The 18482-nt window shown below is 37.4% G+C and overlaps 1 protein-coding gene across 6 annotated transcripts in view; it reads left to right on the forward strand.

Moving 5' to 3' along the window:
• DYM (dymeclin) overlaps positions 1-18482 on the forward strand; it is a 385106-nt gene that overhangs the window by 51494 nt on the left and 315130 nt on the right. For all 6 annotated transcript variants that reach the window (XM_070452575.1, XM_070452578.1, XM_070452576.1 and 3 more), the window contains exons 3-5: positions 7006-7058; positions 12891-12984; positions 13941-14074. In XM_070452575.1, the coding sequence (XP_070308676.1) occupies positions 7006-7058; positions 12891-12984; positions 13941-14074 (281 nt within the window). The remainder of the gene's footprint in view (positions 1-7005; positions 7059-12890; positions 12985-13940; positions 14075-18482) is intronic.

Genomic DNA, 18482 nt, shown 5'->3' on the forward strand with positions numbered 1-18482 from the left:
GGCAGTGCTGGCCGCTTACCACCAGATAGAGCTTTCCAACAAAGGTGGGATAGTTCCTTGAGTGACCAAGAAACCAGCCTGCTTCAAAAAGATATATTCTTTTACATTTGGAAACAAATCTGGTTTTGAATTGTGCTGGAGAAGACTCTTGAGGATCTCTTACCACTGCAAGGAGACCAAACCCAGTCAATCCTAAAGGAAATCAACCCTGAATAGACTTTGGAAGGACTGATTCTGAAGCTGAAGCTCCAATACTTTGGCCACCTGGTGGGAACAGCCAACGCATCAGAAAAGACCCTGCTGGTGGGAAAGACTGAAGGCAGGAGGAGAAAAGACAATAGGATGAGATTATTGAATAGCATCACCAACTCAGTGGACATGAGTTTGAGCAAATCTGGGAGATAGTGAAGGACAGGGAAGCCTGGCATGCTGCAGTCCGTGGAGTCGTAAAGATCGGACCTGAATTAAGTGTCTGAACAACAACAAAAAAAGGTGTCTTTAAAAATATTTTAATAAAAAATTAAACTTGGGGATGGACATTGCCTTGAAATCTAGAGAATGTGAAGTGTTTCCTGAGGGACGGGGAAGGAATTAATTTTGTCCTCTTAAGTGTCTGACAAAAGGCTTGCATTGATTTGGTGCATTTTTATTAAGTGCCTGATTTGTACCAGGCTGGGAATGAGCCGGGAGCCCCCCCCCATCTAGCTGGTTACATAAATAGATAACTGGTTTGTCTTGCTACAGGGTGTTCAGTTTCTTGATTGAGTGCTTTTGGGATAGAAACCAGGCTTCTTACCAGGGCTTAGGTGATCAGAGGTGGTTTCCTAGAGGAAATGGTGTCCAAACCATCCTCAGTGATACATGTTGGAATTAATTCTTCTTTCAGGCTAATACTGTATTCAGAAGAAACCAGAACCTTGTTTTGGTTTTTGTTTTGGGAACTCTTAATACCTTTCCGTTGAGAGTGAGTTGAGAAACTGAACCCTGTACTCCAGCCATCTGGTATATTTCTCCAGACTTGTAGTTTACTGTTCTCCAGTGTTGACTAACGCTTGCTTCCCAGAATCTGCCAGGCTGTCTGTGACTGCCATCCATGCCTTTGCATACACATTCCTTGTGTCTTGAAAGCCTTCCCTTTTTGTCTGCCCAACTGTCTTCTCTTCCTCCTTTGGGACGGTTACTTCTTCAGGGATGCCTTTCTTGACTGCTCATAGGGTGGGTTGGGTGCACCTCGCATAAGCTCATGCATAGGGCTGGGTTTGATCTCTGTACTTCCCCTGCACCAGAGAGTCTGCTTCACTCCAGTGTGTAGCCTGGAGGCAGAGACAGCATCTTTCACAGAACCCGGCATATCCTGGGCACCTAGGCGGTGTTTGTTGAACAAGTAAATTCTGAAGCTTTTGAAGGTTGTAGCCATATGTGTATAATTGAAGCTCTTGGCTCCAGCTGGTTTTAAGAGAGTGTTATTGACTGAAGAAAGCAGAAGTACCGGTGAAACAGATTTTATACATGTGGTCTAGTTATTAACCTCGTAAAACTCTTTATGATCTTTTGCATTTTATACCTCTTTACTTTTATTTTTTGCCCAAGTAACCCATAAACTGAGTAATTCATAGCTCCTACTTCTTGCCAACTACTAATGTATATTATTAAATCTGACCACAGTGATTTATTAATTAGAAGTCTTTTGGTTATTAGCAAAAATCAATTTGATTTAGCGTATGTCAGTAAAAGGAAGGGGCTTATGTGATGAAGAGACGGGCTGTCTCGTAGAATCCCAGAAACACAGCTAGGCTTCAGGAAGAACTGGTCCCGAGAAGTAGAAGGCCAGCGGGAATCCTGCGTGTCCCTTTTGTTTATCTCTGCCCCTCTGTGGATAGCGGGTGGCTTCCTGTAACCCTCAGCTTTGGCAGCCCATTTCCAGCCATGTGGATAACCTGTCTCTCCATCTCAATTCCATATTCCCTAAGACCGTGGCATGGCTTAGACTCTGATCCAGTCAGCTCTGCCAAGGGCATGGGGTCAGGCTGGGCAAGCCTGTCTGCCTCCGCTCAGCCCTGAGGAGTAAGTAGGTGGGACGTGGAAGAAAGGGAAGGGAGGACAGCAGACATACTGTGTGCTGGGCAGACACTCCAGAAGTACCTGATGCAGGGATAAAGACCTGGGACATATGAACAGTTGACTGTACAATCATTTCTAGGTAATTTTGGCTAAAAATTTTTCAATCTTAGAAGAAACTTTAAAGATTTACTTTGAAAAAATATTTATCTTTGAATGTGAGTATAATTTGAGATTCTTAAGGTAATAGCATATTCACTGAAGTAGTTAGTTCTAGCTCTGTGTATATGTACAGCACTTTTTATGCATGATACTGGCTTCAGTTGCTAGGAGACAAGTTCCAGCATAGCTTTAATAGATATAAAAGGTTAGACTGGCATGTATGTGAAGTTTTCTAGTAGCCGCATTAAAAATGTAAAATGAAACAGGTGAGATTCATTTTGAAAGAATGTTTTATTTGGCTCAACATCTCCCCAAAGTTACAATTTCATGAACATAAGGACTATTAATTAAGTATTTTCTGTTTTTTTAAAAATCTTTGAAATCCGGTATGTATTTTGTATTCCAATGCATCTCAGTTTGGACTGGTCACATTTCAAGTGGTCAGTCACTACGTGTAGCTAGTGGTTACCATTATTGGACAGCATAGTTCTAGAAACAGTTAAAGTAATCCATTTTCTTTCATAGTTGCTCTAAAATTTTCTTGTCAAAGGCATCAGTACTTATGTATTGTTCTTTTCAAAATACGCTTCAGCAGCAACAGCAGAGCACCCTGGGAGGTAGAGATTTTTCAGCTTGCCCTGAAAGAGTTGCCCATGTAGAGGGTTCGCCGTGTGCCATGTGTATTGACAGAACAGAACAGCATTTTCAAACCAGTCACTTGGCTGTAAAGGCTGGTTCTTGTTCTTCCTAGACTACTGATTCCTGGGATGTTACTTAAACTCCTTGGAAGCCTCTGTTTGCTTATCTATTAAAATATGGTTTGTACCCAGTGCGGCCAGAACACGGTGAGTGCTATCCACACAGAGCGGTATCTGTCTGCAGCGCCCCGCCCTCCCCGTAGCAGGACTAAACTGAACCAGTGAACCTAAATAAGAGATCACCTCCGCCCGCCTGTGTCAGGGCGGAAATTAGACAAACAAACACGGTATTTTTCACAGAACTAGAACAAATAATTTCACAATTTGTATGGAAATACAAAAAACCTCGAATAGCCAAAGTAACCTTGAGAAAGAAGAATGGAACTGTAGGAATCAACCTGCCTGACTTCAGACTATACTACAAAGCCACAGTCATCAAGACAGTATGGTACTGGCACAAAGACAGAAATATAGATCAATGGAACAGAATAGAAAGCCCAGAGATAAATCCACGAACCTATGGTCACCTTATCTTAGACAAAGGAGACAAGGATATACAATGGAAAAAAGACAACCTCTTTAACAAGTGGTGCTGGAAAAACTGATCAACCCCCTGTAAAAGAATGAAACTAGAACACTTTCTAACACCATACACAAAAATAAACTCAAAATGGATTAAAGATCTAAATGTAAGACCAGAAACTATCAAACTCCTAGAGGAGAACATAGGCAAAACACTCTCTGACATAAATCACAGCAGGATCCTCTATGACCCACATCCCAGAATTTTAGAAACAAAAGCAAAAATAAACAGATGGGACCTAATGAAACTTAAATGCTTTTGCACAACAAAGGAAACTATAAGCAAGGTGAAAAGACAGCCCTCAGATTGGGAGAAAATAATAGCAAACGAAGCAACAAAGGATTAATCTCAAAAATATACAAGCAACTCCTCCAGCTCAACTCCAGAAAAATAAATGACCCAATCCAAAAATGGGCCAAAGAACTAAACAGACATTTCTCCAAGGAAGACATACGGATGGCAAAAAAACACATGAAAAGATGCTCAACATCACTCGTTATCAGAGAAATGCAAATCAAAACCACAATGAGGTACCATTACACACCAGTCAGGATGGCTGCTATCCAAAAGTCTACAAGCAATAAATGCTGGAGAGGGTGTGGAGAAAAGGGAACCCTCTTACACTGTTGGTGGGAAGGCAAATTAGTACAGCCACTATGGAAAACTGTGGAGATTTCTTAAAAAGCTGGAAATAGAACTGCCATATGACCCAGCAATCCCACTTCTGGGCATACACACCGAGGAAACCAGATCTGAAAGAGACATGTGCACCCCAATGTTTATCGCAGCACTGTTTATAATAGCCAGGACATGGAAGCAACCCAGATGCCCATCAGCAGACGAATGGATGAGGAAGCTGTGGTACATATACACCATGGAATATTACTCAGCCATTAAAAAGAATTCATTTGAATCAGTTCTAATGAGATGGATGAAACTGGAGCCCATTATACAGAGTGAAGTAAGCCAGAAAGATAACAACTATTAAACTTGTGAGCACTGAACTGCTTCTGGCTTTGTGAATTTTGTTGACTCATATTTCATCCAGATTGCTTTTAACGATAATAATTTTGACTAATGGGGTATGGGAACTCCTTTATAAACTTTAACTTATATATAATTCAGATACCTTTGTATTGTAGAATATTAAGGTTTATCTCTTTTTACGTGAAGTGCATAAAAGACTCAAACTACCAAAAAAAAAAAATTAAAAAAATAAATAAATAAAATAGGGTTTGTAACTGTCCTGCTCAATAGAAGAGGTTTTCATGTGCTAATAAATTTGAAAGGGCTTTGAAAAACTTTAAAGTTTTTATGTTACACAAATGGAAAGCATTAGTTTTATTAACAGGGAAAAAAGTACTGCACTTTGGCATCAGAGTGGCTATCATTGAGGTTTTCCTTTATGCCAGGCACTGTTCTAAGTACTATATTGCATAATTTAATAATAACAACACTTTTTGAAGCACTTAAAAAAATAATTTGTTTTATGTATGATAAAGCTAAAAGTTAAATGATCCCAAGGTTACATAGCTAGTAAGTAGTTGAATTGGAATGCACTTTTTAAAAATTGTGGCAGAATACATACAACAAAAAATTTATCATTTTTACCATTTCTAAGTGTTCACTTCTGTGATAAAAGTACATTCACATTGTTGTTTAATTATCTCCACTATCCCTCTTGGGAACTTTTCATCTTCCCCAACTGAAACTCCATAGTCACCACATACTAGCTTGCCATCTCCCTGCTCCCCACCTCACTGTTCCCAAACGCACCAACAGCAACCACCTGTCTACTTTGTATCTATGGGCTGGCTACTCTAGGAACCTTACATATGTGGAGTCATACAATATTTGTCTTTTTGTGACTGGCTTATTTCACTTACCATAATGTCTTCAGGGTACATCTATGTTGTAGCATGTATCAGAATTTTCCTTTTTAAGGCCAAATAATATTCCATTATATACATGTACCATATTTTGTGCCATCGTTCATCCATTGGTCAACACTTTGTTACTTCTATCTTTTGGCTGTTGTGAATAGTGCTGCTGTGTATCTCAGTGTACAGCTATCTCTCTGACTCTGTGCTTTTAATCCTTTTGGGTGTATGTATACCCAGAAATGGAACTGCTGGATCATATGGTAGTTCTGTTTTTGATTTTTTGAAAAATTGCCATACTGGTTTTCACAACACTTGCTCCATTTTGCATAACCATTAGCAGTACCCAAGGGTCCCAGCTTCTCTACATACCCTTCAACACTTTTTAAAATTTTCCTTTTCTTTTCCTTCTCTTTTTAAAAAATAACTCTGTCTTAATGGATGTGAAGTAGTATTCATTGTGGTTTTGATTCACATTTCTCTAAATGACTAGTGATATTGAACATCTCTTTTCTTACACCTGTTGGCTATTTTTATGTCTTTGGAGACATAAAGTCTCCAAAATCTGAATCCTTTGCAGATATTTAAATTGCTTTTTTGTTGTTGTTGTTGAGTCAGAGTTTTTTAAAAAATGTATTTTGGATATTAATGCCTTATCAGCTATATGATTTGCAAATATTTTCTCTCATTTGGTTGGGTTGACTTTTTACTCTGTTGATAGTATCCCTTGATGTGCAAAAGTTTTAAATTTTTATGTAGTCCATTTGTTTTCTTTTGATGCCTGTGTTTTTGGTGTCATATGTAAGAAACCACTGCTGAATCCACTGTCATGAAGCTTCCCTACTTTTTAAATCTAAGAGGTTTATGTCTGTCTCTATGTCTGTGCCTCCTGTCTCTGTGTCAGTTTGCATCTACCTCAGTTTTTCTATATATTTATAAATTATTAGAGTTTATATATATGTGTTTTGTCTCTTGCTTTGTTTCTTTTTCAGTGTTGTTGAATTGTTTGAAAGTATTATAAAAAAATAATGGCATTTATCTAAAGAAGTTTAATCCTATGATAAATACTTCCCTTGGTGCTGGGCACATGAGTCTCCTGCCTTGTGCTCTGCATTTGGAAATACCTTTCTTGAATTTTTCTATAAGTCCCTCCAGTCCTGCCTCTCCTCTCTGCTTCAGTACCTAAAAGGCAATGCGCTCCAATTGCTTTTTTTGGGAGTCTCATGTTGAGAATTATAGTAAATTTTCTAATTACATTGAGAATAGAAGCTTTATTTTGCTGATGTTATTGTTTACCATTGTACACTGTATCTTCCTTCTGAGTTGTTTTTCTTATGTTTATTTTTATATAGTCCTTTAACTGGTTAGTATGAATATGATTGAAAATGAAAGTCGCTCAGTCATATCCATGGAATGGACTCTTTGTGACCCTATGGACTATACAATCCATGGAATTCTCCAGGCCAGAGTACTGGAGTGGGTAGCCTTTCTCTTCTCCAGGGGATCCTCCCAATCCAGGAATTGAACTGGGGTCTCCTGCATTGCAGGCGGATTATGATTAGTGTTATAGTTAGGAACATGATTAGTGTTATAGTTATTAATTACCTTTCTTCTCTTTCTCCAGTACTGAGTTGAAGCTCCTAGAGGAGGCAACCATTTCAGTCTGCAGGTCTTTAGGTAAGGAGGAAAAATGAGTGTGTGTGTGTGTGTGTGTGTGTGTGTATGTGTGTGTAATGTGAGGCAGTTATTTTAAAATTTCTGTTAACAAATTTTGTTACTGCAATATGAATTGAATTAATGAAGTGATGTATTTTTGATGATGATAATTATAATAGTACTAATTATTCTTGGTGCTCATTGATGCCACTAGTGGGTACCATTCAGTTAACAGCAGTGAGACACATGGTTGCTTACTTTGCAGTCATGGTAATGGACTCTGCTAAGACATAGAGCTTGTTCTTTTTGCTAATTTTGAAATACTGAGAATAGCCCCAAATATTGTTTGTTTTGTAGTTGCATGTATAGTTCCTAGACAATGTAGGATCATTCATCCTTTGCCAGTTGCAAAAGATGCTGTTGTTGGTTATGTTAACTAGAATAATTATTATTCATTAATAGGAAAATATATTCAGAAGCTTCTCAAATTAGTAATAACAACCTTGTGTTAATGGTAAAGTGCCTGAGCTCTTGAATTATTTTATGGTCTTAATTATAACTCTGCTACTTAATTATTAGCTGAGCTTTAATTTCTTAATCTAAATTGCAGAATTTTCATGAGGAAAAGTCAGATAACATGAAATATCCAGTACAGTGCCTAGGATTTGTCATTGTTCATTATTTCTGTCAATAAATGTTACCTTTTTTGGACCTCACTTCTCAAATACTTTACTTTCAACTTGGTAACAGTTGGAAAGAAGTGTATGCCTTAAAAAATGTGGATAATTATACTTATATTTCACTGTTGCTTTGAAAATTAGAGATAATATGTCTGTTAAACAAGTGGTGTACAAGAGCTTAATGAGTGGTGACAAGCTTGTTTTTAAATCAAGCTTATGGATATGCTCCATGTAAGCGAACTCCCATTTAACTTACTCTGCCAAAAACAGTCTTTGATGAAATATTTTTGCTTTTAAAAACAAATTATGTTGGTAATGATAGAGGTGTTATTATAATAGTTGCCTTGAATTTTTTCTTCAGTTATAACCATAGATTTTGACAATTTTGTACTAAATAGAGCTGAGTTTCAAAAACCTGTGTGACAGTTTGCTGAGAATTAATTTTGTGTAACAATGATATCAATGCAGTTATTATGATATAGTTTTTAAGTGACCTTGGGGTTTTTACAAAAACAGCATTTTTAAATTGGGAACAATACTTATTAATACAATTTGGAAAGCATACTAAAATGTAAAAAAGGCAGTATTTGCTCATATTCCACAACCCTCACAAAGCTGTTGTTAATATTTTGCCTTCTGTTATTTCTTCTTTGAATACACATTTACATAATATTAAATATACACATACAATTATTTTAATCTGTGTTTTTCTCTTGGTATTGTATATTTAAGTATGTCATTCTATATTTAAAACCACTTTGGAGAATAGCAAAAAAAAAGAAAAATCACTGCTAATCTTTTGTGATAAGATCAAAATCTTAGCAGAGTATTCTGTGTATATTGATTTATATGCACAATTTTATGTAAGTGGTATTATTTATATGTTATTTTCAATTAGCAGTACTCTGGAGCTTCTTTCATGTTAATAGATACAAATGCATATAGATTTTAAGGATTTTGTGGGTATATGACAATTCTGTTTTATTTTTTGGTCTGAAAATGTTTTCATTTTTCCTTTACTTTTGGAAGATAGGTGTGCTGGGTGTAGAATTCCAGGTTGGTGATAATTCTTTTCATACTTTAAGGACACCATTCTGTTATTTTTCTGGTTGTTCTCATTTTGTTGAGATTAAAGCTGTCAGTGTTAGTGTTGTTCTTTTGAAAAAAAAAAAAAAGGAGGTTTTTTCCTTCTGGGTACTTTAGCATTTTTCTTTTTTAATCCTTTGGTTTTCAGCATCTTAGAATATGTTCAGGAGTATTTTTCCTTCCTTCCTTCTCTCCTTCTTACCTTTTTCCTTCCTCCCCTCTCCTCCCTCCCTCCCTGCTTGTTAGATCTGTGGTTTGATGTCTTTCATCAATTTTGGGAAATTCTCAGCCATTGTTGATTTATATTAATACATTGTTTCTGTCCTATTCTGTCTTTTCTCTCCTTCAAGGGTCTCTGTTATACTTATTAACATTTTCACTATGTCCCATATGTTTGTTAGGCTCTTTTTTTTTTTTTTTATATATTTTACTTTTTTTTTTCTCTCTGACCTTCCATAGGATATTTTCTATTAATCTGTCCTTAGTTTATTAATCTTTTTTCTGTTGAACCCATATATTGAGATTTCTAAAATGAAAATTAAATTTTAGAATGGCGTTAGATTTATAGAAAAGTTGCAAAACCATGTAGAGAGTTCCCATATAACCCTCATCAGTTTCCTCTATTGTCAACATCTTATATTTATATGATATATTTGTCCCAACTAAAGAGTTAACTTTGGTGCATTACTATTATCTAAACTTTATTTCAATTTCACTAGTTTTCCCGCATGTCCTTTTTCTTTTTCAAGATGCTACATTGCATTTAGTCATCAAGTCTCCTTAACCTCCTCTGGTCTCAGATTTTGCTCATTTTTAATGACTTTTAAGAGTTTTGAGAATTGCTGGTAGAGTATTTCCAGAATGTCCCTCAATTTGTTTGATGTTATTCTCATGGCTAGATGGGAGTTATGGGTTTGTAGGCATCACAGAGGTGATGTGCTGATCTCAACACATCATATCAACAGTACATGCATGAGTTTCACTAATGATATTGACCTTGATTATGTGGCCAGTGTTGTGTTTGTCCATTTTCTCCACTGTAAAGTTGTGTCCTCTGTTCTCTGTTGCCTTCATTTTGAAGGACAGTTTTTCTAGATACAGAGTTCTTGGTTGGTATTTATTTTCTCATCCCTTTGACTAGGTTATTCCATTGCCTTTCAGTCTCTTTTCAGATGGAAAGTCTGCTGTTTAATTCTATTGTTGTTTTCTTATAAATAAGTCATTTTTTTGTTAACTGCTGTCAAAATTTTGTCTTTTACAAAATTTTGAAATTTATTCTTTATTTAGGGTTTTACTTAGATACATAGGTTAATGTTTTCATCAATTTGGGGATGTTTGTGGCCATTATTTTTGTTGGGCTTTTTGTATTCATCTTTATTTATCCCCTGAATCCACACATGAGGCACTCTGGGTCCAAGACAAAATTTCTTTACCTCATAGTGAATTTTAAGTGCATTCCTGTCTGTTTTCCCCTAGTTCTTATCTGTTAGGTTAGTACTGTGAGAGCCAAGTCAGTTGTTTTATGTGAGGTGGTGAAGGTTGCCCTGTGTTCACCTTGTTTACTTCTTACCAGTTGTTTTTTGGGACTTGTTACCTTTGAATCTGTATAGCAAACTATCAGGTGAGACGATTAGTATTGAGTGTTCTGGTTGGAGTAGACAAAAGTACTTTAGCAGTTAGGCCTGCTAATAATCCAACAAATGAAACTTTCGTTCAGTTCTATAGAATTTTTATTTTGTTAAAGGGTTTCCTGTTCTTTTGGGGTGGAAAAGGAATGTCCTCATTCAGCATTTTTCATGAGCATTGATTTTTGTGTATTTCTTCATGGGTGTTTTATTTTTAATTCCTTATTTTAAAAAAAATTTCACACCCATACAAAGGCAGACAGAGAATAATATAATGACCTCCCATATGTTCATCTCCCAGTTCCAGTCATTTTCAACTCATGGCCAATCTTGTTTCATCTGTTATTTTTCAGTTGCCTAGTCATGTCCGACTCTTTGCAACCCATGGACTGTAGCATGCCAGGCCTCCCTGTCCCTCATCATTTCCTGGAGTTTGCCCAAGTTTGTGTTCATTGCATCAGTGATGCCATCCAACCATCTCGTCCTCTGACGCCCTCTTCCCCTTCTGCCCTTGATCTTTCCCAGCATCAGGGACTTTTCCAGTGAGTCATCTATTCATATCAGATAACTGAAATACTGGAGCTTCAGCATCAGTCCTTCCAGTGACTATTCAGGTGTGATCTCCCTTAAGATTGACTGGTGTGATCTCCTTGCTGTCCAGAGGGCTTTCATGAGTCTTCTCCAGCACACTTCGAAGGCATCATCTATATCTCTCACTTATTTATTGACATATAAATGTGTAGAAAAGTGCACAAATAAAAAGTGTATATGAATCCAGAAACATATCCTGACATAATTAATTTGGCACAAACCTCAAGCATTATATTTTTCATCCATAGATATTGTGGTATGTATCTCATAGTAATGATTTTTTAAAGGAAAAAATATCATTATCTACTAAAAACAAATTTTTAGTATTGTAAAACATCCCCTGACTGTTCAAATTTCTATTTGTCTGTTTGTTTCAATCAAGTGCACATGTTATTATTAGTTAATATGTCTTTACAATTCTTTTTCATAGCTAATTCCTCCTGAATTTGTCTCCCCCCCCCCAATTTTTTCTTATTGAAGAAAGTGGTTAGTAGAATTTTACACAGTGAGATTTTGTTGATTGCGTCCTCATAGATGTTAACTTGTCTCTGTCCTCTGTGTTTTCAGTATATTGGTTATTGGAACTTGGGGACCCATTGGGTATTCCCAGTGGTAATAGGTGTTTTAGTGAGATTGTTATCATTATCTGAGTGTTTCCTAGACTTTGCTTGAACTCCTGTGGACACAGAGAATTCCTTTTTCACACAGTCATTTTAGTTAACAGATTCAAGCTCTAGAGTCAAATTAGTTTTCTATTAAGTATTATCATTATCTGAATTTTACAGGTGAAGAAACTGAGGTACAGAGAGGTTAAAGAAGTTGACAGGTGTCACACAGCTAGTCAAGTGGTGGAGTTGAGCTTTGAACCTAGTCACTTTCTGTAGTCTAGTTCCACATGCTTTTCTGCCTTCCTGTCAGATATCCCCTGTTCTTACTCTGGCTCATGAAGCTCCAGAGCACAGGCTTTAGGGGTGTGGGCTTCAGTAGTTGCAGCACGCTGTCTCAGGAGCTGCAGTGTGCAGGCTGAATTGCTCTGAGGCATGTGGAATCTTCCAGGACTTTTAAGCTAAACCCAAAGCTTAAAAGTAGGAAATTTTTGATTGAGTGTGAAACTCTAGCGATAGCTAATCACATACCTATTCTGGTTATGAAAGCTAGACAAAACCTGCCCTAACTTAGTTGCCCCTTGGTACTCATCAGTGGAGTTCTCCACCCAGCAGCAGTGGGCATTACCTGGGAGACTGTCACAGGTACACAGTCACTCCACACATGCAGAATCAGAATATGAACTTTAATGAGAATGCTGTGTGATTTAAATGCATGTTGAACTTTGAGAAGCACTATCAACTTCTGTAACATAGGGTGGCCATGGGATTCTGCACTTCCAGCAAGCTCCCAGGTAAATGCTCTTGCAGCTAGTCCGTGAACCACACTTGGATTAGCCAGTTGCTACACATTTTATCATGAGAAGATTATGCAGTTACTTGGATCTGCTCTCAAGCTGTGACAAGAACACATACCCAGTTGATAGACCTGGACTAATTGGACAGTTATTGAGCACTAAACATATGCTTAATGGTGCACTTATTCCCATGTACATCTTTTCTTTACAGTTTTGAGTTCCGAGATGAGATAACTTTTCTCCTACAGTTTCTATAATTTTCATTTGTGAATCATTTTTTGCTGTTTAGAATTAAGACCAAGCAGCAGTTTCTCTCATTGCTAATTTCCCCAGTTAGATTTGAAATTGACAATAAGCTTGGTCCCTGAGCAACTTCAATTTGACATTTGGTTTTAGAAATGTTATGATATGCCCACTTTGATTTCAGTTCTTAACTTTTAACTTTTTCAAACCTTTTCTTCTCTTGCAGTTGAAAATAATCCTCGAACAGGAAACCTTGGTGCACTAATTAAGGTCTTCCTTTCTAGAACCAAAGAACTAAAACTTTCAGCAGAATGTCAGAAGTAAGCTGGCTGCTCTCTCTCTGTTTAATTTATATTTAACAGTATGACAGTTACTCACTTATTGGTAGAAATAGGTTATGGTCTTTTGAAAACTATAAAGGAATTATTCTCATTATTTAGGGGAAAAGTAAAAGAGATTTTAATTAACTGTCCAAGTCATTAGGGTGAGATTATAAATTCTGGAATCTGATTTTAGTTAGCATTTTAGACAATCTTTAGAAATACATTTTTTAAGAAGATTGTGTAATTATTATTTAAAAAGTTATTTTTTTCCCATTTTCACTGCTGGATATATCTCGTTTAATGACTTAGTATGAGTATTATTTCATTATACATTTGTGTCCTTTATTTCTTACATATTAGGTGAACAAAGGTTCAGATTAGACATGGTTTTATATTTATATAGTGGAAGGTTCACCTATTATGCACTTAAGAATTTTTTAAAACTATTTTTGGATAATAGTATCTTAAAAGATTGCTCATTTCCCTGTTTTCAAACAATTTATGTTGAATTCAGTTAAAATTGTTGAGTCCATGATTATTAATACAAATAGCAGGAATAGAAATACTGTACAACTGATGATGCCCCATTTAAAATTTGGTTATGTATTTGCATATATTTTCTTTATGTTACTATATTTTTTATTTTTTCTGTTTTTAGTTTAGTTTTGTTTGAATTGCTTGTATATGGGACAACTATAATATTAAGAACAAAGAGCAGTCATGCCTAAAGGAAAAAGGTTTTTTAAATCGACTCACTGTGTAAATACAGAATAAAGTATGAGGTAAACTGTAGTAGATGTCATTGGTCCAGTGTCATAAATCATGGGTCATGAAGAAAGATGTGGACATTATTCTAATACTACAAGCAAAATGAGAAATCATGGACTAGAAATAAATGGATTGTGCTCATGATTAAACACTGATTCTTGTGTGATTTGTTCTTTCCTTTCTAGCCACATCTTCATCTGGCAGACACACAATGCTTTGTTTATTATTTGCTGTTTGCTGAAAGTGTTCATTTGTGAGATGTCAGAGGAAGAGTTACAACTTCATTTTACTTATGAAGAAAAATCTCCTGGCAGTTACAGTAAGTCTTGCCTTAGATGACATTCTGGGGGTAGCGTGTGTAACATAAGGATAGAATTTGAAAAATAAAAGTATAATTTTGAAAAATCTATTTTTCCTCATAATTTTCATTTTTAAATGACCTAACACCATTCTTCTTTCTTTGCCTATATTAATTTAAACTAGCTGAGACTCATAGTTTTTTTCTTTTTCTTTTTTTTTTTTAAATAAGGGAGCTGGTACGATTGAGACTTTTATTTATTTTGACTTCTATATATATCACAGATATTTCTTTTTTTAGAAAGCAAATGTTAATTTAAATGCCATTACTGGGCTTCCCAGTTGGCATAGTGATAAAGAATCCTCTTGCCAAGGCAGGAGACACAGGTTTCGTTCCCTGGATTGGGAAGATCCCCAGGAGGAGGAAATGGCAACCGCTCCAGTATTCTTGCCTGGAGATGTCCAGGGGCAGAGGAACCTCTCGGGCTACAGTCCATGCAGGAGGGTGGCAAGGAGTCAGACATGACTAACTGAGCGAGCATGTGTGCACGCACAGTAGGCCAGTATGTTATTAAGGGAGACAACCAATCAGAAGTACAGATTCTATAAATGTTAAAAGTTACTTTTGTGGGACATAACAGTCTCTGAGTCTGGGTATGTTTGGGACTTCTTGATCAGAAATAACAATTTTATTTTACTTTGCTTTTATTCATCATTTATTCTTTCATATCAACCTACATACAAATATTCAATGGCAAGAATATGACAGGACCTCATTAAGGGAACAGTAAAATATAAACAAAAAGATGGAAGCTCAAGCCTTATTTTTTTTAAAGTAGTAAATAATTCTAAGTTATAATACTGCAAAGAAAACACATTTGATATGAAGACAGAAAATAATAGATCAGAAATAACAGGATTTTTCATTCTTCTTGACTACAGTAATCTTTTGTTCTTTGAGAAATAACATTTTAAAGGATAGTTTTATGATGCCACAGTATATTGTCTTTTTCTGAAGTTATAGGAAGAGTTTACCATTTTCTGCTGATATTAGGGAGAATTTTTTTTTTCCTCAGTAGTTAGGAGGGCCTATAATTTTCAGGATCAACTGCTGGTGTTTCATTTCTTTTTTTTTTTTTTTTTGGTGTTTCATTTCTTTGCATTAAAACTTACAATCTGGAAAATAACGAGATTAATAACAAATGAAATACAAGGAATGCAGTTTTTTAAAATTTATATTTAATTGAAGGATAATAGCTCTTTCAGTATTGTGTTGGTTTCTACCAAACATCAACATGAATCAGCCATAGGTATACCTATGTCCCCGCCCTCTTGAACCTGCCTCCCACCTTCCTCACTGTCCCGCCCTTCTGGGTGATTGCAGAGCCCTGGTTTGAGTTCCTTGCTGCTTCCTCCCCACGCCTGTGTCTCTGTCCATTCTCCATGTCTGTGTCTCTGTCTGTCCTCCGTGTCTCTATCTCTGTCTGTTCTTTGTGTCTGTCCGTTCTCCGTGTCTGTGTCTCTGTCTGTTCTCCGTGTCTGTGTCTCTTTCTGTCCTCCGTGTCTCTGTCTCTGTCTGTTCTTTGTGTCTGTCCGTCCTCTGTGTCTGTGTCTCTGTCTGTCCTCCGTGTCTCTGTCTGTCCTCCGTGTCTCTGTCTGTCCTCTGTGTCTCTGTCTGTCCTCTGTGTCTGTGTCTCTGTCTGTTCTCTGTGTCTCTATCTGTCCTCCATGTCTCTTGTCTGTCCTCTGTGTCTGTGTCTCTGTCTGTTCTCCGTGTCTCTGTCTGTTCTCTGTGTCTCTGTCTGTCCTCTGTGTCTCTGTCCTCCGAGTCTCTGTCTGTTCTCCGTGTCTCTGTCCGTGTCTCTGTCTGTCCTCCGTGTCTCTGTCTGTTCTCCGTGTCTCTGTCCGTGTCTCTGTCCTCTGTGTCTCTGTCTGTCCTCCGTGTCTCTGTCTGTCCTCTGTGTCTGTGTTTCTGTCTGTTCTCCGTGTCTCTGTCTGTCCTCCGTGTCTGTCTCTCTGCTCTGCAGACAGAAGGGTGTGGTTTTGCATCTTCCTTTCGTGTTTGCTTCTCTCTTTCTCAAGGCAAAGGCACTTTTGCTTCTGAGTTTCCTGGGTTCATTTTTTCAAAACACCTCTGCCTTCATTGGGCTTGCTTGCCCACATAGGGCTTATACATTAATATATTTAATTTACTACTTTAATAATCAGCCTTCTATATTTGTTAAATATATATTGGTGTTTAACTGATTTGAGCTTTTAATGGGGATTATGCCTTGCATGTGTTAGTTTTGTTAATGTTAGGCTTTGTCTTTGTGGTCCCAACTGTGCCAAATGTGGTTCTGTTAGTGAATTGCATTCCTTTCCAGCAAGTTTTATCAACAATAATGAAGTCAATGTTTATCCCCACTGAGCCTGAGAGCACAGTCCGGCCCGCACCTGCAAACCCTAAACTTTGTTTTGCGTTATGTGAGAAGAATTAGGGAAGTGTTGTGCTTTGTTTAATATAATATCATTTTTATTTTACTGTAAAAGCATTTGTTCAGACTTACCATTGAGAAGGTTGATGTGCTTGAGAGATACAGTGCACGTTTTTGGTCACCCTTGCTGTCCCTGTCCTCCCCACTCGCATCCATGCTTGAGAACCATGGTTTTCTACATCCCAGGTGGTTTCATGTAGAGTCAGGGCAGATGGCACTCCTCAGTCATGGCCACTATATCAAGATGGTTGTCCCACTGAAGGAGCCATCTGTGAGGGCTGGTCGTTGATGGTTCTGTGTGTTGACAGACTGTCCTCTTCCTTTATTTGGTTAGCAGTTCAGGATTTTACAATGCTCTTTTGTTCATTTGCAACTGAGCTGCTGTTTGTCCACCAGCGTAAGTCCAGTGGACATCTTCTTAAGGTTAAAGACTTGCTGTTTTTGGCATATGTAAAATTATTTTCATCTTCGCTTTAGGTTGTTTGTTTGAGACTCCTTATCACTAGTGTAAGTCTTAGTGACATTGATATTTTCTGTCAGTGTCTTTTTACAGTTTATAAAGGTGTGATAAAATTAAATGATTGCACAGATACTACTGAATGGAAAAAAAATGGAACCTCACTGTACGGTAGCTGAAAACATTCATTGATTAGCCAGTGTATGAATATTTGACTTAGTTTTGTGAAAGACTGTTCAAGAATAGATAAATATATAATGGTAAGGAGTCTTTAAAGCTTAAATTGACAAAAGTAGAGGACTGTCTGCAAACTACTGAACAAATCAACTGAGGCTTTTTAGGATTGTTGGGTTATTACAGCTTACTGAATTTTTTTGTTTATCCCAATTCACTGTAATATTGCCATGATCAGATGGATATTGCTGCCATAATCAGTGAAGCTGCCTTTATGAGGGTAAAGTGACTCTCAGTATGCTCTCAGTTTATAATTGAAATATGTGAGGATTTCATATTTGAACACTTTCCTGTGGGCTCTGTGTGATGTGGTAGTGGATTGTTTGCTGGAGGGAATTTGTATCATTATGCAAAGATAGGTCTTTCCACGATTCCATGCGTTCAGGAACAGTTAAAGGGACACAGCCGGCCCTTTAACACAGTGCTGCAGAGTTGTCTGTGTTCTCCCTTTGCTTTCAGTGCAGGTTTGCTTTCCTCAGTGTTGGTGTTGTGTGCTGTTCTGGCTGACTCAGTAACTGATATTTTACATTTTGTGTGCATAAAGCCAATATTTTAAGTCCTTGGGGACCAAAATCTGTTGCTGGTTTCGTTAAGCACTTACAGTGCCTTGTTTCCTTAAGTCTTTGATAATGCTGACTGTGAGCTTCTGTTTGTTTGATCTTAATCTAAGGCCCCAAGTAAGGGAAGGATTTGCATCTGCTTCTAAAGGGACGCACGGACTGCAGCATCGACCACTGTAGTCTCCTTTAGCAGTTCTTGGTTTAATGGGGCTGTCAAGCTCAGTGTCCCAGTGGCCAGGCTGAAGGCTTAGGTCTCCCAGTAGCTGGCTACATCCTCAGAGACACCCTGTCCTTAAGAGTTTGCTTCTTGCTCAGTGTTTTACCTCAGATTGAAGCCACAGAGTGTTCGCTTGTGGTTATTCATTTTGGTTATGGTGCTGGGGTCCTTGGGAGGTGTTCTTTACTTTCTGGAAGCCCATTAGTGCACTGAAGAGTTTATTTTAGCCAAGAACTCATTATTTTTGTACAGGAGGGTTCTTTGGAGTAACTACTCCACAATACTGCTGCCAGTGGAAGGCAATTATAGTTACGAAGGTTAAAACATCTTTCAAATGAGGGAAGATACCTTTGGATATTGAGAGACTGAAGATAGAAGCAGAAAGGAGGCAGCCTTGGTAGGGAGCGCTTTCAGAGCGAGGGCCGTGGGCTTGAGGAGCCTGAGAGCCAGCTAGCACAGTGCTGTGCAGGTTTGAAGAGAGACTT

Source organism: Odocoileus virginianus, chromosome 22 (assembly GCF_023699985.2).
Source record: "Odocoileus virginianus isolate 20LAN1187 ecotype Illinois chromosome 22, Ovbor_1.2, whole genome shotgun sequence".
Classification (NCBI taxonomy): Eukaryota; Metazoa; Chordata; class Mammalia; order Artiodactyla; family Cervidae; genus Odocoileus; species Odocoileus virginianus.